The 23187-nt window shown below is 52.2% G+C and overlaps 2 protein-coding genes across 2 annotated transcripts; one reads left to right on the plus strand and one right to left on the minus strand.

The window, feature by feature from the left end:
* Positions 1-494: 494 nt before the first annotated feature.
* STAT6 (signal transducer and activator of transcription 6, interleukin-4 induced) lies at positions 495-12070 on the plus strand. The gene is made up of 21 exons (XM_006897602.1): positions 495-610; positions 950-1088; positions 1350-1433; positions 1869-2007; positions 2137-2189; positions 2345-2493; positions 3667-3798; positions 3941-4129; positions 4473-4560; positions 4666-4788; positions 5884-5976; positions 6325-6531; positions 8195-8289; positions 8388-8524; positions 8833-8979; positions 9203-9266; positions 9382-9492; positions 9678-9764; positions 11531-11590; positions 11683-11808; positions 11884-12070. Exons 1-21 carry the CDS (start codon positions 495-497, stop codon positions 12068-12070), a joined length of 2526 nt encoding a protein of 841 aa, XP_006897664.1.
* A 1003-nt stretch (positions 12071-13073) lies between these two features.
* NAB2 (NGFI-A binding protein 2 (EGR1 binding protein 2)) lies at positions 13074-19345 on the minus strand. The gene is made up of 7 exons (XM_006897603.1): positions 18901-19345; positions 16446-17319; positions 15922-16055; positions 15539-15590; positions 15311-15443; positions 14929-15120; positions 13074-13926 (listed from the first exon to the last, which is right to left on the minus strand). Exons 1-7 carry the CDS (start codon positions 18981-18983, stop codon positions 13817-13819), a joined length of 1578 nt encoding a protein of 525 aa, XP_006897665.1. The 5' UTR covers positions 18984-19345; the 3' UTR covers positions 13074-13816.
* Positions 19346-23187: the final 3842 nt, after the last annotated feature.

Consider the following 23187-nt stretch of genomic DNA (forward strand, 5'->3'; position numbering starts at 1 on the left):
CACATATTCTCACCAGGACAACTCCAGTTTTATAATTTTTGTGTAATTGAGATGCCACAGATTAAAAGTTTCTTTCAAAAAAATTGGAGAGCTCTACATTTATCTAACTCTCGTATTTTTTTTATTTATGAGGAGACTGAGACCCACAGATAGGAGGTTCCTTGGTCACAGAGCCAGTCCTAGAGCTGGAGCCCAAGTCCTGTGCTTTCTCTGCAACAATTCCTTCTCCACTGCTTATTCCCCTTTTCTCCCCACTCCTCTGAGAAGAGTTCAGCACTGCCCACCACCACTGTCCTTGTGACCACCATTGAAGGTGCTATCCTGTCTCAGGTCAAAGAGTATCTGGTTTGACAGGATCCAGTGATGGGGTAGATGGACTGGGTAAGGCTGTCTGCAGTAGGCCAATAGCTGCCTCAGAAAACAGGCCACGTTTCTTAGACACTTCTCAGAGTGATTTAATTTCTCTCCTCAAGGCACCCTCCAAACCCCAGATCATGTCTTTGTGGGGTCTGGTCTCCAAGATGCCCCCAGAAAAACTGCAGCGAATCTACATGGACTTTCCCCAACACCTGCGGCACCTCCTGGGTGACTGGCTGGAAAACCAACCCTGGTGAGTCCCCCAGGTCCTCCCCACCTTCCTCTCACTGGACTCTGTCTGACCAATCATATGACTCAGGATTTGGGACTTCAACTGTGGTGTGAAGATTTAGAAGGCAGACTACACAAGTTGACACATGGAGTCCCTGGCCCCTTCAGGAGGCCAAGACAAAGAGGAGAGAGATCAGGGTAGGAGGTAGGGCACTTCCCAGAAGAGCTGAAGAATGGGACAACAAGAGGCAAGGATGGGGGCTGCAGAGATCTGATGGAGAATGAGGAAGTAATAGGAGCTGTTTGCTGTGGGGTCCAGAGAACCCAGGCCCAAGGCTGCCTCACCCTCATCTTCTTGCAGGGAGTTCCTGATCGGCTCAGATGCTTTCTGCTGCAACATGGCCAGCGCCCTACTCTCAGCCACGGTCCAGCGGCTTCAGACCACAGCGGGAGAGCAGGGGGAGGGGACCAACGTCTTGCAACATATCAACACCCTAGAGGTGGGGACTAGAGGGGAGGGGATAGGGCTGGGTTAGGGTGGGGCCTGGATTGGAGCTAGGGTGAGAATTGACCACTGGAAGAAAATGTGTGTTCCTATTAGCTGGCATGCAAATTAGATTTTGAAAGCATGCAAATGCATGAAAACTTCTGGAGCCTACAGTTACGGCTGTTTTCATTGTGTGTGTATGTATGGGAGGTAAGGGATATGAAGGAGGACAACAGTAAATGCTAAGTCCTACCCACTGCCCTCACCTCTACAGAATATATACCAGAGGGATCCACTGAAGTTGGTGGCCACTTTCAGACAAATACTTCATGGGGAGAAAAAAGCTGTTATGGAACAGGTATTGCGATACCTACTCTTCACCTCAATTCAACCCCTAGAGGCTTCAGCTTGAACCCTGACAAACCCAGAAAAGAATCTGAATCTCAGGAAAGTCTCAGTGTTCTAGGCCCAAGATGACCAAAGAAGGTTTTTGGGGTCCGAGTGAGTTCCAGGCCAAATCTATGGAAGTTTCAAATGGGGGATTGAAGGTAGTAGGATCTGGGGAGAGTGGAGAAAGGGATAAGGAGCAGATTCTGCCAAGAGAGAGAGCTGATCCACAGAGGATTCCAGGGTCAGGAAGAGGTGCCTAAGGGGGCAGAGGAGCCAGACAAGGGGAATGGTCTGTCTCTTTTTTCTGCAGCGCTTGGTGGAGATATCTCTTCGGGGAGTAGAAGCGAGGTGTGGAGGGATGGGCAGAGTGTCTTACCTCTTGGTATCTGTCTCTCTTGTGCAGTTCCACCACCTGCCAATGTCTTTCCACTGGAAACAGGAAGAACTCAAGTTTAACACAGTTCTGCAGAAGCTGCAGCATCGAGTGGGGGAGACCCAAATTCTCCGAGAAGACCTGAAGCAGGGGGCTGAGGCTGGCCAAGGTGGGAGCTGGGTCTGGAGCCCCAGGAGAATTTTGGGGAGCACTTGGGGAGTAATCCCACCTTGGACCTCAGCATTGGTGGATCCTCATCCATTCTATTTTCACCCCTAATTTCTGTTCCTACCCTCAGTGTCTCTGCAGAACTTGATAGAAACTCCTGCCAATGGGACTGTACAAAGAGAGGTAAGTAATGGACTGAGATGTGCAGCCTGAGCTCAGAGTGCAGCGAGAGGGAGGAAAATTAGACCTGAGAGGCGCAGGTTGAGAAAGCCTTCACCTCCCAAGAGCTGGGTGAGGAGGCTCTTGGTGACTTGGTTCAGGTCCCTCCCTGTCCGCAGGCCCTGGCAAGACTGCTGCAGGAGTCTGTGGCAGAACTGGAGGCAGCCCAGGCCCTGGTGTTGAAGAGGATCCAGATTTGGAAACGGCAGCAGCAGTTGGCGGGGAATGGTGCACCCTTTGAGGAGAGTCTGGCTCCGCTCCAAGAGAGGTTAGTGCAGGACTGAGGCAAAGGGGGGGGCTGACTGGTGGTAGGCACCAGCTGTCCCTGATTGGAGGTGGGAGGGGGGGCTGGACTCACAAGCCTGAGAAAAAGCTATGCAGAATGGCCATGGGGGGCTGAGAGGGGGGAAGACACAGAAGTCAGTGACAGCAGGAAGGGACACATCATTTCACAAGTCTCGTCCTATACCAGGGCCTCTGGTGGCTTACTGGTAAGGAGTCTTGCTACTAATTCAAAGCCAACTCGATTCCACCAGCTGCTCTGAGGGAGAAAGGCGGTCCATCTCTTCTTGTGCAATTTATAGCCTCTGAAAACCCACTGGAGGTTTAGCTAGCTGTTAGTTCTGACTTGATGGCAATGAATAGAATTGAATTGTCCGGGTTCTGGTGGCCTAGTTGGCAGGGAGTTGTGCTCTCTAACCAAAGGCAGGTGGTTCCAGTCCCTCAGCTGCTCTGTGGGAGAAAGATGTACAGTCTCCTCCCATTCAATTTACAGCCTTCTCTGAGAACGAGCTGGAGGGTCAGCTATGAGTTGGTTCTGACTTGACAGCAATGAGTTCTGTCCTACACAAATGTGTCCAATCAGGGGGCCCAAATAGGGACTAATCTGAATCATTCTTTGCTCTACAAGCCTGGTGCTCAGAGGAGTAGGAGCCATTTCCTGTTTGGTCTATTGGATGGGATGTTGTTTGTGTTAGCACAGATTCTGACTCAGAGTGTCTCCATGTAACTGTCCAAAAGGGTATTCATGGCTATAGTCTTTACAGAAGCAGATTGCTAGGACTTTGTACCACATTGTGGTTAGATGGGTTCACACCTCTGACTTTTCAGTTATCAGTTGAGTGCTTACTCACCGTAACACCAGGGTTCCTGTATTGGGTGAGAACACTTTCCCAATTGTACACCTGCACCATGTGGGCTGGCAGATGCCTTAGTAAAGAGAGGCAGCCAGGTTTCCACAAAGGATCTGGGCACTGAGCATGAGCCCAGAGCCAAAGCAAGGCCCAGAGTCTCTTCAGCCAGGACCCTCACAGCCACTCATTGTCCACCACACCCTTCCACAAATACTATCTGGGTTTTTTTCCTGGGTTTTGAAGAAGAGGGTCTGGGTTGGAGCAGACAGCCTCAATGGCATGCCCCCTAACCCCTGTCCTGGCCCCAGGTGTGAGAACCTGGTGGACATTTATTCCCAGCTGCAGCAGGAGGTGGCAGCCGCTGGTGTGGAGCTTGAACCCAAGACCCAGGCATCACTGATGAGCCGGCTGGATAAAGTCCTTCGAACCCTCGTCACCAAGTATGCCCCTCCATGTCCCCTCCAAGCTCCTAAACTGGACTAGAGCAAACACCACTGAAGGAAAGACCTAGAGCTGGGGGCGGGGGGATTCCAGGAGGGTGGCCAGGTCTTAACTCTCCTGTGTTCTCCTCACTCCTCTCAGCTCTTTTCTGGTGGAGAAGCAACCCCCTCAGGTTCTAAAGACTCAGACCAAGTTCCAGGCTGGGGTCTGGTTTCTTCTGGGCCTGCGGTTCTTGGGAGCCCCAGCCAAGCCCCCGCTGGTCAGGGCTGACATGGTGACTGAGAAGCAGGCAAGGGAGCTGAGTGTGCCCCAAGGGCCCAACACTGGAGTGTAAGTCAGGGTGTGAGGCTGGAGAAGGCCTGTGGGGTAAGGGAGGCCAGAGGATCTTGATGGGTGGGCGCCATGAAGAAGGGGTGATAAAGAGAGACAACCACGGGAAGTGGGGATACTGCTGGTCAAGGCAGCAGAGGAAAGAGAGGGAACCACCCAGGGCTTGGTTAATCAGATGGGGACATCATGGTCTGGGCAAGATGGGGGCTTCTTTCTTAAGAATCCCAGGTAAAGGGGTGGTTGGGAGCCAGTGGTCCATTCCATTCACTCTGGGACTGCCATTGTGTGGTCATACCTGGCCCACCTGGGACGCACTCCCTCAACCTCCGGTCTCCTGGAGCAGAGAAAGCAGCGGGGAGATCATCAACAATGTGGTGCCGCTGGAGAACAGCATTCCTGGGAACTGCTGCTCTGCTGTGTTCAAGAACCTGGTGAGGGCCTTCACGGTGTGGTGGGGGTGGGCAGAGTGTGCCAGAGTCTTCAGAGACCCTCCTCTCTGTGTCCTCATCTCTGCCTCCTCCCACTCCACCTGATAGCTTCTGAAGAAAATTAAGCGATGTGAGCGGAAGGGCACAGAGTCAGTCACGGAGGAGAAGTGTGCTGTGCTTTTTTCCACCAGCTTCACACTGGGACCCAACAAACTTCCCATCCAGCTCCAGGTGAACCAAGATCCCTGCCTTGCCCCACCCTGGGACCTCAGGTCCCCCTCCATGACATACACGATGGCCCTTAATCCTCCTGGCTTCCTATGGCCTCATATGCCTGGGATTCTCCAACCCTGGGACGAGAAGCAAAGCCCTGGAGGTCAGCTTCCTTTAAGATTACAACAGCCAAGATTATCCTATGGGACAATTTCGTTCAGTCACACAGGGGGCCATGAGGAGTCAGAATCTACACAGTACAATAAACTGGGGGGGTGGGAGGGAGACTTTGCTACTGTTGTTATTTGTTTCTTTTGAGCCAGAGTAAGCAAGGAGTGACAGACCTGGGAATAATAGTGTATAACAACTTACACTCAGTAAGCACTTTTTTATAGACTTCTTGTATCCCGTTGAGTTGGAACTGACTCATAACTGACTCTTTAGCAGGTTTTCAGAGGCAGCTAATTACACAGGAGGAGACTGTCTATCTTTATCCCATGGAGCAGCTGGTGGACTCAAACTGCATGCCTTTGGGATTGCAATGCGGCTTCTTACCCCTAGGCCACCAGAGCTCCCATTTTCTAGATTAAAGTACTGTTCTAAGTAATAGTAACACCTTGATGGTGCAATAGGTAAGTGCTCAGCTAAAAGGTTGTCAGTCTAAAGCCACTCCGCTGCTCTGTGGGAGAAACACCTGACAATCTGCTCTCATGAAGATTACAGTCTAGTAACCCTGAGGCTCTGTTGAAACTGATAGGACAGCACCCACCAACACCACCCTCTTTAGATTTTGTCATAACAATATGAGTTAGGTACTATTACAAGCCTTTTTTTCTAGATAAGGGCTTTGAGACACAGAAAGATTAAGTCATTTGCCCAAGGTGACACAGCTTCTAAGTGTTTGAGCTAGTATTTGAAACCTGGAAGTCTGGCTCCATAGTATTGACTCAGATCTGTTTCTCCACAGTACGGCACTCGTTGACTGACAGCATGTAACAGCATACAATAAGCTTTTAATGATGTTGCATGTCCAGTCACTGCTCTACACACTCAGAGCCAGCTGCCTAAGGAAGCCTCTTACACTTGTGAAAACTCCCTCTTCATCCCCTTCAGGCCCTGTCTCTGCCCCTGGTGGTCATCGTCCATGGCAACCAAGACAACAATGCCAAAGCCACCATCCTGTGGGACAATGCTTTCTCTGAGATGGTAAGGAAAGACCCAAAGTGGGGGAATCAGAGTGCATTTTAAAATGGGGGCACAGCCTGGAAAACTATCTGTGCTGCTGGAGGAGTGGTCAGCGTGTGATAACAGATGTCACCCTGACTCCTTCTCATGTTCCTGCTTTCGTATCCCTGACATTTCCCATCCCAGTTTTTAAAATGACCATGTCATTTATTTGTAGCATCACAAAACTCATCCTGAGAAATCAGTCTTTGTGAATGGGTAGGGGGGTGATGCTGGGAGGGGCAGGGCCCGAGGGAGGTCGAAGGGCTGAGGACCCGTGTGAAAATGAGGGCTGATAGCAAGCACGTCCTCTCTTCTCCTTTACCACAGGAGCGAGTGCCATTTGTGGTGGCTGAGCGGGTGCCCTGGGAAAAGATGTGTGAGACTCTGAACCTCAAGTTTATGGCCGAGGTGGGGACCAATAGAGGACTGCTCCCAGAGCACTTCCTCTTCTTGGCCCAGAAGATCTTCAATGACCACAGCCTCAGCATAGAGGCCTTCCAGCACCGTTCTGTGTCCTGGTCACAGTTCAATAAGGTCATTCTTTAGCCCTTTGAACTTCCTGTCCCCCAGATCTTTATCCTAGAGCACTCAGGCCTCTTCCCTCTCTGCCCAGGGATGACCCCTGGATCTTCAGATTCTATCATGCCCAGCAGGAAGACCTTGGTTGGGCCCAGGCTGGAAGACCCCTCCAGTCTAGGGCCCAGCCCAGAGTGTGTGCTCTCTGGCATTCTTGGGATTTGAAGAGGCCCTCTGTCCTCCCTCTGCATCACTGACTTGCATGCCTCTCCCAGATTGTTTGTATGCAGAGCTCTGATTCAAAGTGACTTTGATCCATTGGGAAAATAGTTCAATCCAGGGTGAAATTCCGTAGGGACCTATGCAGTAATTATAGCTACCATGTGTAAACAGCATGCTATATGCCAGCCATTGTTCTGAACACTCTGGGTATATTATCTCATTGGGGTATGCCAGGAATTATTCTTTAATATGTTCATCAATATACCAGGCATTGCTCTTAACATTTTGTGTGTATTACCTCACTGAATATTTCCAATGCTCCTTTGAGACAGGTATTCTTATTATCCCCATTTTACAAATGAGGCACCTGATACTCCAAGGGGTTAAATATTTGTCTGTGGTATCACAGCAGCATGATTAGGATGAAACCTCATATTTCTCTCTCTTGCTCTTAAATACAGTATTTGACTGACTCCAAAATAGGGTGGCACAGGACTGGCTGGAGTATAAGGATGAGGGAAATGGAGTGCCATGTGTCTTGGTGGCATGTACTGCTCTGGGGGGAGGGGAATAAAGAAAAGCCACATGACTAGGAGATGTGTCACTAAAGGAAATACAGCACTCACATCCAGCAAGCCATCTTCCTCTGGACTCCTCAGCCAGGCTTAGGGAAGTAGCAGAGTGGTCATGGGAGGTGGGTGGGGCTTCGCTATGATCAAATCCCAGCCCTGCCTCTCACAAGCTCTGCAGACCTGGGCAAGTTATTTGTCCTCTCAATAGTAAGATACTCTTGTATAAGATTGGGTAGCTGTAGTACCTATCTCTATGTTGCTGTTGTGTACCATCGAGCTGGAACCGACTCATAGCCAACACTCCAGTGGGTTTTCAGAGACGGTAAATCACACAGGAAGAGATTGCTCATCCTCCCACAGGCCAGCTGGTGTATTCGAACTGTGTGCCTTTGGAATTGCAGAACAGCTTCTTACCAGTAGGCCACTTCTAAAGGCTGGTAAAAAAATCACATCATTGATGTTGTTATGTGTCATTGGGTCACTTGTGAATCAGTGACTCTATGTACAACAGCCCTGAACTGTGCTCTATCCTGTGCCAACCTTATTGTCTCTGGAACCCCTACCCCAGTCACGGAATCAATCCATCTCATTGAGATGGATTTCCTTTATTGCACTGTCCCTCCACCATCCCAAGCATAATGTGCCTCTCCAAGGAGTGGTCCCTCCTTGCAACATCCCAAGTATGTCAGATGAAGCTTCAGGAAAGGCTTAGACGAGTTCCTCACATATAATAAGCTTGAGTGTTTGCCAGTATCATTAATGGGGGTCAGCTCCCTGTCCCCAGGTGACTCTATCTCATGTGTACTCACAGCCCAAGACTACCCTTTCCCCCAACCCCTGGTGCTCAGCATTCCCATGCATACACATTCCCTCCTTACCCTCAACAGGAGATCCTGCTGGGTCGGGGATTCACCTTTTGGCAGTGGTTCGATGGTGTCCTAGACCTCACCAAACGCTGTCTCCGGAGCTACTGGTCAGACAGGTGAGTGAGTCCCACTCCCGGGTGGTTCAGAGAGCTGTACTTCTAGTTCCCTCTCTACTCTCGTGTCCTTACCCCCACACTTTTCTTCATCTTACCAGGCTGATCATTGGCTTCATCAGCAAACAGTACGTTACTAACCTTCTTGCCAGTGAGCCTGATGGGACCTTCCTCCTTCGCTTCAGTGACTCAGAGATTGGGGGCATTACCATTGCCCATGTCATCCGGGGCCAGGATGGTAAGGTTGTCCCCACCAAGTCCTCTGCCTCTGTGCTTGTGTCTGCTGGGGTTTCTTCTGGGGGGACAACCCTGACTTCAGGAAATTCCCCCTCAGGCCTAACTTCTCTTCTTCACTCTGTGACCTTCTGTCTTCTCACCATGAGCTCTGTGGGAATGGAGACTACTGAGTCTTCCTCCCTCAGAACTCCCATCCCAGGGATCTCTCTTCTTGGCCATGGTTAACTGAGAACGAGTCCTGTGGAGGAGCCCAGGGCAAGGGGAGAACATCCAGACAGAAGGACCTAAAAAGTCTCCTTTCTGTTGTAGGCTCTTCACAGATAGAGAACATCCAGCCATTTTCAGCCAAGGACTTGTCTATCCGTTCACTAGGGGACCGAATCCGGGACCTTGCTCAGCTCAAAAATCTCTACCCCAAGAAGCCCAAAGATGAAGCCTTCCGGAGTCACTACAAGCGTGAGCCTGAGCTGACCATTCTGCCTTCCTCCTGTCCCCTGCCTCTTCCTTGCTCCCAGCTGCCCTTTCTCTCAAAGCCTGTCATGTCATCCCCAACTTCCCTCCATATTTTCTTAGTCTCACTTCTCCTGGCTGCCCCTCCACTATACCTACCTTCTCCATCTCATCTCCCTTCCTCCCTAACTCCAAGCACTCCATGGCTTTCCTTTCCTCCCCATCACAGCTGAACAAATGGGCAAGGACGGCAGGGGTTACGTCCCAGCGACCATCAAGATGACTGTGGAAAGGTGAGAGGTGATGATGTGAGTGATGAGTGGGGCTTGGGGGCTGATGCTTAGCTGCAGAAGGGGTGATGACATCAACTCTTGGTCAAGCATAAAATGCATCCCTCCCATTTTCCAGGGATCAACCGCTTCCTACCCTGGAGCCCCAAATGCTTGCTATGACGCCCACTTACGATCTTAGAATGGCTCCTGATTCTTCCATGAGCATGCAGCATGGATCAGAAATTGTGTAAGGAGCTTGAGAAGTGAGAGGGGGGACTGGTCTGTGCAGCAGGGTCGTCAGCAGGGGAAGCTGGGAGATGTGGTATTCGGGGTTGGAGCAGGGAATTTGTCTTGCTTTGTTCCCCTTCTAGGACAGGAGTGGGAGATCCCAGAAAGAGGACTGGGATCAGAGGATCTGTCTTTTTTCCCCAGGCCCCCAGTATACTCTTCGCACTCTCACCCCATCCCATATCAAGCCCTCTCCCCAGAACAGGTGGATGTGGTGTCAACCTTCCATGAGTAAGTCAGGGTTGGGAAACCCACCTGCAGAGGGTGGCATTTGCATTTGTTAGCAGAGGCCTAGGGAGAGAAAGAAGTAGCCACACTCTGTCACTTCTGCTCACTCTATTGAGGTTAAGTGGCTAAAATAGACTGGGTTTGAAGTCCAGCTCTATTTATGAACTTTGAGCAAATTACTTAAATTCTGAGATCTCATCTGTAAAATGAGGGATAGTTACCTATAGGGATATTGCAACAGTTAACTAATAAGATGCATAAAAGTGAACATAGTATTTGACTCCTAGCAAGAACTATGTAAGTAGTTGTAGAAAAGACAAATTGCATTGGGAAAGACTGCTGTCAGGGACCTCCCCAGAGTACTAAAGAGCAACATCAGTCTGGAGACTAAGGTGCACCTGACAAAGGCCAGTCTTCACAATTACTTACTATTTGTCGGAAAGCTGGACAATGACTAGGAAGGATAGACAGATAATTGATGCCTTTGAGCTGTGGTGCTGGAGAAGAGTATTGAATTGACTGCCAGGAGAACAAAAGGTTTATCCTGGAGAGGGTGAAACCAGGCTGCTCCTTGGAGGCAAGTATTCCAAGGCTTCAACTGACATATCTTGGGCATGTTGCAAGGGGGAACCAGTCGTTGGAGAGGGACATCATACTTGGAAGGGTGGAGGGACATTCCAAGAGAAGACCCTGGATGAGATGTGTTGATTCAGTGACTGGGTAATGAGGGCAGGTGTGTCAGAGACAATAAGATTGGCACAGACTAGAGGAGGTTTCAGGGCTATTTGTACATAGGGTCGCTATGAGTTGCATGACCCAACGGCACATAACAACAACAACCCTTGAAAGCCAATGTCACTTTTCTGTTGTCTTGGTTTTTAATTATTCATCTCTTTTGACCCTGAAGTGGCCGAGATATTTTTGTTCCTTAAGTTAACACCTAAGGGAGCCCAGGGGGCATATTCCATAGGGCGTTACACTGCCAACCCAAAGATAGTGCTTGTCTCTGGTGGTGTGGATGGCTCTGCAGGAGAAAGATGGCCTTCTTCTGTGCAACTTACAGGCTCCTGAAAACCACTGGAGGGTCAGCTGGGAGTCTGGTCCAACTTGATGGCAGTGAGTGAGAGTAAAGTAACATCTGCTCTGGTGGTGTAGCCTGTAGCAAGTTGCACTGGTAGTCTAAAAGCCCCATCTCCTGCTGTTCAAATCCACCAAGGTCACCTCAGGAGATTTGCAGCCTTGGAATCCCAAAGGCAGGTCACTATGAGTCAGAACTGACTTGGTGATAGTTGAGGTTAAATAATGCTGATGTGCTTATTAACGTATGTTGTTATATGCCATCCTGTTGATTTCCACTCTTAGTACTCCATGTGCTAAGAGTGGAATTACCCCACAGTTCTTTCTAGACTGTAATCTTTATGGGAGCCGGTCGCTAGGTTCTTTCTCCCACAGAGCTACAGCTGATGGTTCAACTGTTAAGTCAGCAGGGCTCTTAGGTTACCTTTAGTCAAGACAAAACATTTCCCCTCCAAATAGGTAAAATGGGGCTGGGCCATGAGAGGCTTAGAACACTAGCCAGTCCAACTCTTCCCACTCCATCTCCCATTTTACAGATGAGAAACCAGAGTTCAAATTGTATAAATCTGGCTTGCTCAAGACCATGTAAGCAGTGAAGTCAGGATATGGAGTCAGAACTTATTACCTCACCCAATGGCCTTAGCGTGCCCTTGCCCATCCTTCCTTCTTCTGTGTCCTCCTTCCTCTTCCAGAGTTCACATGTCGATGCCCTCCACCCTGACCCAGATGAGCCTCCCCTTCAACCAACCCCAGTGAGTGACAAGCCCCTCACAAGCCACTGCTTCCCAGTCTTGCCCAGCATCCCACCCTCATGTTCATCTATCTCATGTCATGGTCCTGGCAGGGGCCTGCTGCCATGCCAGCCCCAGGAGCATGCTGTGCCCACCTCTGAGGCCATGATCAGCACAGATGTGACTATGGAAGAGAACTGCATGAGCCTGCCTGTGACAAGGTTCCCTCCGGACGCCTGGTGAGTGTCCAGCTGGGTGGGATGAAAGGATGGCTACCATGCCTATTCCACAGCATCTCCTTTTCCTCCTTGCAGGGATGATGGAAACATATTCCCTCCCCTGCTGCCTCCCACTGAACAGGACCTCACCAACCTGCTCCAGGAGGGTCAAAGGGAATCCACTGGGGGCCCTTTGGGATCCCAGCCTCTCCTGCAGCCCTCTCCCTATGAATCTGGGATCCCAATGCCCCACTTGGACCTAAGGGCCAACCCCAGTTGGTGATCCTAGCTGGAGGAGGAACCCAGAGAGACAGCTCTTATACCCACGGACCTTCTCTGGACACCTGTTCCTGCTTCTGCCAAGCAGCAGGCGCCCCACCTAGTTCTTGGTTAGGAGAAAATGACTGTCAGAAGGCACTGTGGGTGGAGCTGATCCACTCCTTCCCACCCACTCCTGTAAACACACCCCCTGCCCACCGCCTTCCAGCAAAGGAAGAGAAGTTCAGGCTCCAAAGTGAGACATGCCCCAACACACACACAGACACACAGACACACACACACAGAGTTCTCCATGGAAACTGGCGTCCAACCCGAGGACAGTGGGGCGAGAGCACAGGTTAGGGCACGGAGGGCTCTTCCGCCCACTCCACCCCAGGGCCCAGGACACACATGTAGAAGCAGGCAGGTACATGCACATATTTGCACTAGTTTGGGTGCCAGATTGAAGGGAAAGAAATTCAGGGGTCCCTCGGGTTGGAGGGGTGTCTGTACATTTGGTTGTGGATGTGAACTTTGCTCAGATTAAAAAAAACCAACGAACATAACAAATATCCTAAATCCCTATTGGTCCGATGGAAACTTTTTGTGTGCGACCTGATGCAGAAGCACAAGGGCGGGGTTTCTTGAGGTCCAGCTATGTTGTTAAATGTACAGATGTTACACCTCTGAATGTATGCCTATTTGACTTTGCCTGTGTGACGACAGAAATTGATGATGGTGCTAGAAACAGTCTGTTAATCCAGATGTGCTGATTTGGGTAAGACCGTGATTGTGACACCTGCATATGAACTGAGCTGTTACTGATCCCACTAAGAGTCAGAGTTGAGGGTGTTGGGACAGGATGGGGCCTAGACATGCACTTACTCCCAGGGGATTAGGAGACTTACCTGCTGCCCCTTTTATATCCCTACCCATTATCACAGGCAGCACCCCTCTACCCCCCACCAGTGCCCTGCCAGCCCCAATCCCATGCCACCTTTCTTCTTTTTTGGAGTAGGGGTCATAAATCCTAAGCCATAAAATAAATTTTATTCCAAAATAACAAAATAAATAATCTACTGTACACAATCTGAAAAGAAAGATGCTCTAACTGCTCAGATTAAGTGCTGCGGTGGTCCAACCCCCCAGCTGAGGGAGACCGTGAGTCCAACCTAGGTCTCCTGAGGGGGCTGGTGAAGGGGATCCCACCTCCACCATGCCCCCTATCCCCAGAAAACAGGAGGAAAAGGATTGCTGAGGGTTTGGGAGAGAGATGGGATAGGTGGGCTAACTGCAGCACTTGTTAAATTAAAGAAACCCAACTAGAAGCACATACATGGGAGAGGAGAGGGGAGAAGGAGCAGTTCCAGTGTTCCCAGGCCCCCAGTGAGTATTTCCATTTGCAGCTGCTGGCCTTTCCCAGGGAAATCTCCCTCTCCCCCAAATCCATACTGAGTCCAACTGCTCACACTACTGGTTCAAACCTAGAGATTGGGAGTATGTTGTGTAAATCGGAAGAAACCCTGGAGGCAGAGTCCTCGCCCCCTTGCTCTGGGCAGGGGTGAGGGGCACCACACACCCTCCTTGTGTCCTCTCGCCAGGCCCCTGCGTTTATTGCTTGAAGCCCCATAGTCTTTTGCCCATGGAGCAGATGGGGAGGCAGGAGAAGCGCAGCGAAGGATCCGGTGATTCGAGTCTGAAGGGATGTGAGTGGAGGGTCGGTCTGCCTATCTGTTTGAGCCGAAAGTCCAAGTCCAGAGAGCCAGGGACCTCACTGCCTGCTGGCCTCAGCCTCCACTTTGACACTGCTTCGCCGCCCCTCCACCAGTGCGGGGTGGGTTCCTGGGGCTGGGCATCGGTCCAGTAGCCCTTCTTCAAACTCTGCAGGAAGGAGGAGAGTGTTAAGAGGCTATGGCGCTAGAGGCTGAAGACTCCTGTGACTTAGGAACAGAAAGGGTCAAGAAGGATGAGCTAAATCTATTGGATCACTGCCTCCTGCTCGGTGCAGGTGTACCACCAGGAGGTTCCAGACCCAAGTGTGCATGGCCCCCTCCCCTTTCTGGCTATGAGTAGCTCACTCTGTCTCTGTATGGGTCTTTCTGTCTCTCCCGCCTCCGTTCAGCTGGAATTTCTCGTTCTGTCAGGAGCTGCGGGGGCGGCTTGGCTCTGACCTCTCCCCCTCCCCCCTCTCCGGGCTCTTCTACCCCCACTCATCCCTGGCCCCCTCCCAGAATCCGCCCACCTTATCATGGCCCCCCGAGTTTCTGGGAAGCCAAATCAGGGGGAACACAGGAAACCAGCCACCCAGCTCCTCCCCTAAGAAGAGCCCCCCTCCAGTCCCCGCCCCCACTTCCCACCCACGCAGAGTTTAAAAATACCAAGCCAGGGTTGGTGGCTTTATCTGCTGCGTCACTCTCAGCCCAGCAGATGCCCAGCCCTCTGACGGCCCACTCCCCTTCCCCCATCCACATACAATGCATCCCCCTTTGGGCTTCTCTAGTCCAAGCTGGACAACCTCACCCCATGACCCCCTGCCTGCTCCACCCTGCACCTGTCTTGGTACATGTCTTACCCAAGCTTCTCTTTTCAGTGGCTCTTCTTCCAGCTTCCCTTTACCCCGCCCCCCTTATCTGGCCTCCCAACTCCCAGCTCCCTCTTTACAAGTCTCCATTAGGGTCAGACCCTCCCAGTGGGGACAGGTCACAAGGTCCTCCTCTCGTCAACCCCAGGTCTGGTTGGCTGGAACCTGACCCTCCTACCCTCTTACTGCCATTTCTGGCTACATTTCTCTTCCTCCCCCCTCTTGCCCCCAGGACACCCAAGATAGCTCTCTCAGGCCAGGGTGGCTGGGGTACTTGGGGACAGCACTGCTGGCTGCCTCACCTGCGAGAGGTGGCTTTGCAGGCACACAGGGGCTGAGGCGGCCCACGCGGTCATGGGAGACGAGGCGGGCTAGCCGCAGCCCCTCGTCCATCAGTGTCTGCTGCAGGATGTGGCGACTCCACAGCCCATGGGCTGGCAATGCCAGAGGCAGGTCAGCAGGGGGCGGCGTCAGCCTTGGGCACGACCCCACAGCTGTGGGCATGGGCACGGGTCAGATAAAGGACTGCAGCCAACTGAACCCCCACCCTCAACCACACAGCCAGACCCATAGACCCTTCTGCCCCCATCTGGTCAGGCCTCCCACTCCTGTTCCAAGCAGCTGCCTCCTGGCTCCCTCCACCCTACCCCCATCGAGGAGAGAAGTATTCCAATGCCCACTCACCCTGCAAGTGTCCATCGAGGCTCTCCCCAGACAGGCTGGCGCTGTCTTCTTCCAGGCTGGGTCGGTATGGGGGTGCATAGGACTCAGGGCCTGGGGGAGGCTGCTGGATTTCAGGGTGACTCTGCTCTCCAACCTGAGAATGCCCCAAAGTGAAAGATGAGGACACGGCAAAGGAAGGGGACGAGGAAGGCTGCCCTGCCTCCCACAAAGGCATTCTGGAAAACCTACCTCTTGTTTCAATTTCTTCAGTGGGGGGCCTCCTAACTCTTCAGGATGGATCCTGAAAAAGATAGAGCAGAATGAGCGGTGCAGGCTAGGAAGGACCACAAGCAGGGCAGAACACAAAGTTAGCCAGGGGCATAGCTTATTTAAAGACCACAAGTAAGCTGGCTGAACAGGGTGCTCTGATTCATGAACTCTGTAGTTCAGGGGACTTTAGGGAAAAAGACCTAAAAAAAAAAGGGGTTATAACTCAGACCAGCCAACACCCATAAAGGCAGGGGGTGAAGATGAATGGGAAACAGGTTTAGAGGAACCTGAGCTAAAAGTAAAGCCATGCTCCAACTCTGGCAAGGTTCCAATGTAGAAGGGACCTGAAAAGAAGGTCTCACCTAGAACCCTTCAAGGAAGACAGGTAGGTGCTCTCTCGGGCTACTTGGCGGGACAAGGAGAAGAGTTCCACTCTCCGCAACAAAAGTGTATTGTCCCTCATGCAGAACTGGGCAGCAGCCTCATTGATGGTCAGCTGTGGAGAGAAGGCAGACAAATCAGACTCTTGACTCCTTCCTTGTCCTCACCCCCTCCACCATCGAAGAGCCATCCATCAGGGGATGCTTGCTTGGTGTTTTCTGAAGCAAGAGAACAGAGGTCAGACACAACTTCTTAGGAAAACATCCAGAGCATCCATCAAGGTTATGGGGTGCTGAGTGACCCTGAGTTGTACAGCTGGGTTCTGGTATCTATCTCTGCTTCCCTCTCAGTTGAGGACAGAAGCATTTTAATATCAGGGTTTTAAGGGGAAGAGGTCACGGTGTGGGGCCCTGGGTAATGACAATCTCTGGGAAACACTAGGATTCTCAGAGGTGAGAGGGTGATGCCCAGGAACCAAGAGCAATTCCTGGAGGTGGGTCCTCACCTCATGCAGGCTGAGCTGCTTGCCCTCCCGCCTCTTGGAATCAAAGCGGCCATAGATGATGCTGTACTTTCGAATCTCCTCTTCCTTCTGGCTGTCACTATCATCCATCTCAAAGATATGTCCCACGCTCCGAGCCAGCTTCTTATTCAGCTTTAGCAGGGAAGTTACCTCCCCAGCATCCCCCCTTGGGAAGCTCCGGAAGATCCTCTCCACACTCTCGACCACCATCCGCACCATCTCTGGCTCCAGTCGGTCTGGTCCACCCCCAGTCCCACCTGCTGTCAGCCCTCCAGCCCCTGTCCCCTCAGGAACTCCACCCCCTGCAGGTGGGGAGAAGGGGGGTGAGCCAGCCTCCTCTTCTCCTCCTGCCCCAATGTCCGACTCTGGAGTGCTCCGGCCTGGCCAGATCCGGGGATCCCCTGCCCCAGGTCCCCCTGGCAGTGGTGACAGCTTCTCTCCAAGTTCCAAGGGGCTCTTGGGACTAAAACTGCGGGCACTACCCGCCTTTTCTCCTGGGCTGCCATGCCCATTGCTCATGCTCCCTTTCCGGGTACCCGCGGTTTCAGAGATCTTGAAGAGCGGGATGCTAGAGACAGGCACAGCAGGCACTGGCTGGCTGAAGAGGCCTGGGTTGGTGGCCCACTCTCTCAGTGCCTTCTGCAGGCGCCGGACATGAAGGGGCTTAGTGGCCATGCCCACAAGGGCCATGATCTCCAGGAACTCCTCCTCCCCCGCCTCGCAGAGCTGCTGCACATCGTCCCCTCCTTGCTGGATGAAAGTTTCATAGTAGGAAAGAAGGTTGGCACGCTGCAGGACCCGGTACAGCTGCAGCTCCCCCAGCGTCCGAGGCAGTGCCATAGCTCGGGCACTGGGCCTGAGAAAGAGGTGCACAAGAAAAGAAGCAGTGGGTGCAAGTTCTCCTGTCAGGTCATCTTCACTTGGCTGCCTGCTTCTCTTTTCTCTTGAATGCGCTATCTGTCCATGCTCAAGACCAGACCATAAACATCAAACCCTCACTGCTCAGAGATCCTGCTCTCCCAGACTATGCAGAAGTATTATCTAAAAACTGCCTAATCTGTGCAGGAGAGAACTCTGGTAGCTTAATAGTAAGGAACGGTGCTGCCAACTCAAAGGTATGCAGTTCGAATCCACCAGCTGCTCTTTGGAAGAAATATGGGCCATTGCTGCCCATGTGGTTTACTGTCTCTGAAAACCTTCTGGAGGGTCAGTCATGGGTTGGTTCTGACTCAACAGTAAACACCAACAACAACAGTCTCTGAAGGAGTCAATGACTCTCAGCCTCCATTGTCAGTTTTTATCTTTTGGATCTGGGGCAGCAAGGAACACAGAGGTCTGCTGGCGCAACCTGTGGTGGCTAAACCTCCCAATTCCCCCTGCAGATTTAATCTATACTAGTCTCCATACTCTTTGAGGTGGTATCCCACATTTAGGTGAAGGTGGTTTACCTTTTCTACCCACAATGAACAGCAGGGACACTGCTGTCTAGCTCCACTCCCAATAACATTCTGCGTAAGTGGCAGAAAGGGAGGGGCGTGGCCCCTTCCCACTAGTGAGCCAGGTGGGCCCATGCTCCTCTCTCCTCAGTCTATGCCTGGACTTGAGTGGTCTTCTCAATGTCTCTCTGCTTTCTTTTCACATATTCTCCCCTTCTTGCTGGGCCTCTCAGTTGGCTCTTCTCCCAGCAGTGGCCATTCCCCCTTGCTGGGATAGGCCCTTCCCTTAATGTTATGAAAGGGGGGGGGCTCAATTGTTCTGCTCTAGGGCAGCTCTACCCCCACACTCCTACAGTGGTAGCGTCTGTGGGTGAAAACTACCCCGAGGCTCCTGCCTACACTCTTCTCCCTTATTTTCTACCCACATCGTCAAGTGGGGAGCTACTCAAGGCGGGAGAACGGCACACCACACGGCCCCTCCCGACCTTCCTCTTGCTGTAAATAAAGGGAATGAAACAGGAAAGGTGTCTTAATGCATCTATGCTTCCCCAGTGCCCTGTGGATGCACTCTTGCCCAAAGGCGCCAGCTCCTCCCAGACCTCGGGGTAGAGCGCTCCATTCCAGTGCCAGTCTGAGCCAGCCGAGGGGCCCTCCCCAGCACTCCTGCCAGCTAGAGCTCCAGGGCTTCCCCTGGCGCTTGGGGTTCCCACGTTCTTTGTGGGGGGCTCACAATACCTCCTGATCCCCGCCAAGTCATGCAGAGAGTAAAGGAGGGAGGGGGAGCCAGGTACTACTAGTTCACATCCAGCTTCATCAGATCCCTAATTCGAAACCCCAGATTCCCCTAATTCGAAAACTCAACCTCCTCTTCCATCAGTCTTCACCCCCCACACCTGTCCCGCTTCCCATCGTCCTCTCCTCGACCTCAACCCTCCACATCCCATCCCCCAAATCGGTCCCACCCATCTTCATTGCCCCGCCACTTCCCTTTACCCACTCACTTGAGTCTGGACTGTTGGGTCCGGCGGGTGCTGACCCCTCCGCCTGGAAGCTGCTCGGCAGTGGGGGAGGGTGCTCTGTGCATGGACGGCAGAGACCACCCAGGCTGCCCCTGTCAGTGCCCAGCGATGGGCACCTTGCGTGCGCTGCGCTCTTCACGGCGCGCGATGCCGTGTCCGCCACTGTCCGGGCGCCGTCCCTCCCTCCACGTCTCCTCTCTCCAAGCCTCAGCGCCTCTGTCTGTGCCTCTGCCCCCCCCACTCCCCGGCTGCACTTGCCGCCTCTCCGCGCCTCCGCCCCCACAGGACGCACGGGGAGCCAGGCCCGGCTCTGCGCTGTCTGCGGGCGGATGGAGGGCGTGGGTAGAGCCGGGGGCGGAGGCCGGGGGCGGGGGGCGGGAGCCGGGGCCTGTCGGCCGCAGAGATGCCGCGGTGAAGAGACGGAGAGAGGCGGGGCCTGGGGTGGGGGGAGGGTGGAGCAGGAGGCGGGGGCGGGGACTCTGAGCCAGGGCGCCGAGTAGGGGGCCGAGGTGACCGGGGCTAGGCAGTGGAAGGCGGGCTTGGAGACCCAGCAGGCGGGGCGAGGCTGCTTCGTGCCGCCCACGCCGGATGCACAGCCGGCCCTCTCCGCGCCCACGTTCCCACGTGAGCACCTCGCTGGCGACATTCCTACTCCCCCACCACCCTTACCCCTCCGAGCTAACAGCGGAGTTTCACAACCACGCATAAAACACAAAAGATACTGAAGCGCACGGAAGGCCAAACGGCTGAGAAAACTCTGCGGACTCCGCGGCCCACACTCGGGGCCTCGCAGTGCAGTGCAGTGCGTGCGACTGTTAGGAGGGACTGGCAAAAGTTGGGGAAGGTTCCAGTGCGTGCACCTGACTGAAATAAGGTGTGCACTCAGGCAGATCTGTGAGCAGAGCACTGGTTCCGCAGCAATCCCTGAACCTCGCGCCCTCCTCCAGACCCACCAGGGGTAATGTGGAGAGACAGCTCTGGGAAACCTAGGCCTTCTCCATTCCTGCCTCCAGTCCTTTCTGAAGTTTGGAAAGTGGGGAGTTTGACAGGAAGAAAAGATCACCACTTTAGTGCTCATCACTTAGGTTCTGATAGCTTACATGTTGTCATGGCTTGTGAGTCCAGTCTGGCGGTGTTATCTTTATTATTATCCCATCCTATTGGCTAAGGAAGGGGAACTTCATTGAGGACAATATGGCAAAACTGGGATTGGGAGGTCAAGAGATCCTTTTTGGTCGTATATTAGGGATCTTTGTGAACAACAGTCCAGTAGAAGTGTAGCCTGACTTGGCTCCCAAACTAGATGCAGGAGGGAAGAACGGCTTAAAGGATTTAGGCCCCCCTCCCCAGCCCACAACCTCCTCTCGCTTTGTTTCTTCCAGCCCCATCTGGTTCCCATTTTTCTCCCACCCACGACTGGGAGGGCTGGAGAGGGGGGCGGCGGGGGTCCCGAGGGCCCCGCCCAGTGGCTCAAGTCTCCAATAAAAGGGGAATGTGGGGTTGGCAAGAAGAGAGCGCTGGCCAGAGGCAAGCCCCCACCCCTTAAGTCTGAAACCTCAGCCCCGCCCCGCCAGTTCGCACTTGTGAGTGGCCCAGGGCCCTGCCGGCGGTGGGTGGCGTGGGAGGGGGCCGGTTCTACATTCCAGCCCAGCGAAGGGATCTTTCCAGCTCCGGTGGCGACTAAAGAAGAGGGATGTGTTACTGTGGATGACTTAAGTCTCTCGCCCTCTCCATCGCTATCACATTAAGGCCTAAAACATAATCAGGAGGTAGAGGTTGGGAAGCAGCAAAGTTCCTCTTTTCAAGTCCCTCATCCTCCAACTGGACAGTGTGGCCAGACGGCCAGCCTTCGGAGCATGCCCCAGCCCCTGGGTTTGGGCGGGGGCAATCCCTCCCTACCACCCCTCCCCTGGTTATTTCTGAGCTGGGGCTGCCAGCCGCTGGCCCCGGGTTTCCACGTGCCCCCTCCCTTTGCCTGCCTACGCTCCCCATGACGCACATCCTCCGCCCACGCAGCCTCTGCTCCTGGCGCCCCCCTCCCTCCCACTCGGGCCCCTTGGGGCGGTGCTGAGCCCCCGGATCGGAGGGAGACGCAGGTCCGCAGGGGGCTGGAGCGGGGCGTGAAGCAAGGAGGCGGGAACCTGCCGGCGGTGCAGTACGCACACGGATCTGGGTCCAGGAAAGAGGGCAGGGGAGGAGTTGTCCTGGGGCAGGTCCTCCTCTGTGCAGGCAGACAGGAGAGAAAGCCTGCGAGAAAGCCTGCAGACTCTGCATGAGAGTGAAACTCCCTACTGTTTGTGTCTTTGTTTCTCAAGGTTAACTTGAGGTTCAGATGAGAGTACATGAAAAAAACTCTTGGTAAACTACTAAACAAAAATTAAGCTGCTGTTATAGGTCTGTGCCTCTGTGTCCTGAGATAATGTATTTTATGCTGCTTTACATTTGTGCATCAGTGTTTCTTTCTCTCTAGGTTTGTATCCGAGAGTCACCGTGTGTGGACTTAAAAATACGGGTATTTTAAAAATCATTGACTTGTCAGGCCTCCTCGGAGGCCCAGAGCGCCCCCGCAGCGGGAGCTGCAGAGATGTCTGTTCTCTTCCCTCCCACTCAGCCACCCCAACTCCCCTCCTACTCCCTTCCGTTGAGAACAAGGAATTTCCAGCCTTGAGAAAAGAGACACAAAGAGCGGCCGAGACCATGAAAAGACAACCAAAAACATAAAAAGAAGAGACAGATGGAAGGACGATGACAGAATGGGGGTGGGGACAAATACAAACATTAATTTCTTTTCCTCCTAGTTGTCACTTTTCTCAAACTGGTCCTCTGCCTTACCTGACTCACCTGCTCTAGGAGCCCACAAAGGCCCATAGAGCAGATGGGTCCTATTTAGTAAAGGAATCATATTCTTTATAGTTTGCACCTGTCTCATCCGTGAAGGTTTTTTTCTCCAAGTAAAACAAAGGGAAACCGTTTGTTTCCCAATTTTCCAAGAAAATAAAAAAAGGTTGGGGGGTGGGGGAAGAGAAAATGTGGGTGGAAGAGGAGTGAGGTAACTGAAACCCAGTAAGAGCTTTTCCTCACCACGTGTACATTTTCTTTGAGCAGATTGTGTTGCTTACCCCTCCCACGTTTTCACCAGGCCATTTCTGAAGCCCAGGTTTCTAACTCAACGACCTTGCCCTTCCTGTGTCCACTCCCTTTCTCACCTGCTGTCAGAACTCCTGTGTTGGTTGTCTGCCAGATCTTTGCACATCTTACAATCTCACTTGCTTATTTCACCCTCAGCCCAGGACCTCTCCAGGGCTGGCCTGGGACCTGGTGGGTTCTCTGAAATTATTTAATTGGCATTGGTATTTACAAGATTGAGGAGCTTTGAAAAGGGTAGTTGTACTGCGTTTTACACCAAAAAGAACTTTGGCAAAAATGTTTAAGTGGAGAAATTTGTTTTCCAGGCCTTTTCTTCATGTGGAGTTTACAGTGAGACAAATTTGCTTCTTGACCCTCTACAATGGCCACTATTCCAGTAAAACAACCCATACCCAGGGGCTAAAGGAAGACGCGTGAGACCCTTTTTTTGGTAGTAGAAAAATGTGACAAATAATGATTCCTCTACTTTCCTGAATCTGTTAACATAACAGAATATATATTGTAAGGGTGTTATCCTTATATTTGGATATTTTGTAAAAAGTGCTTCACTTCTCAAAGAGGATCCTAGTCTCTGCCTTTATGGAGCTCAAAGACTGTTCTTATTAGCCCTTGAGCCAAAACCAGTTTATAACTGACTATGCAGCAGGTTTTTGGAAGATGTAATTCGTATGAGATTGCCCATCTTTCTCATGCAGAGCAGTTGGTGAACTGCACAGGTTTGAGGCCTTGAACACTAATGAGCGAAGACCTAATGAGTTGTGGGAGGATGTCAAATGTTATCATCCAGGAAGAGTGCAGTCATTACAAGTACAGAAGGGGGGGTGGGGAAGACCAAAATGGATGTCAGAAGAAACTCTGAAGATTGCATTGGAGCGCAGAGAAGCCAAAGCACAAGGAAGAATTCAAGATACTAAAGAGTTGAACAGAAGATTCCAAAAGGCAGCACGGGATGACAAAGCAAAATATTACAATGAAATGTGCAAGGAGCTGGAGTCAGAAAATCAAAAGGGCCGAACTCGTTCAGCATTTCTGAAGCTCAAGAAACTGAAGAACAAATTCAAACCTCGAGTTGCTATAATCAAGGATGCTTTAGGCAGAATAGTAAATGATCCAGGAAGTTTA

The sequence above is a fragment of the Elephantulus edwardii genome, unplaced genomic scaffold, assembly GCF_000299155.1.
Source record: "Elephantulus edwardii isolate Elephantulus edwardi_28Jun2011 unplaced genomic scaffold, EleEdw1.0 scaffold00212, whole genome shotgun sequence".
Lineage (NCBI taxonomy): Eukaryota > Metazoa > Chordata > Mammalia > Macroscelidea > Macroscelididae > Elephantulus > Elephantulus edwardii.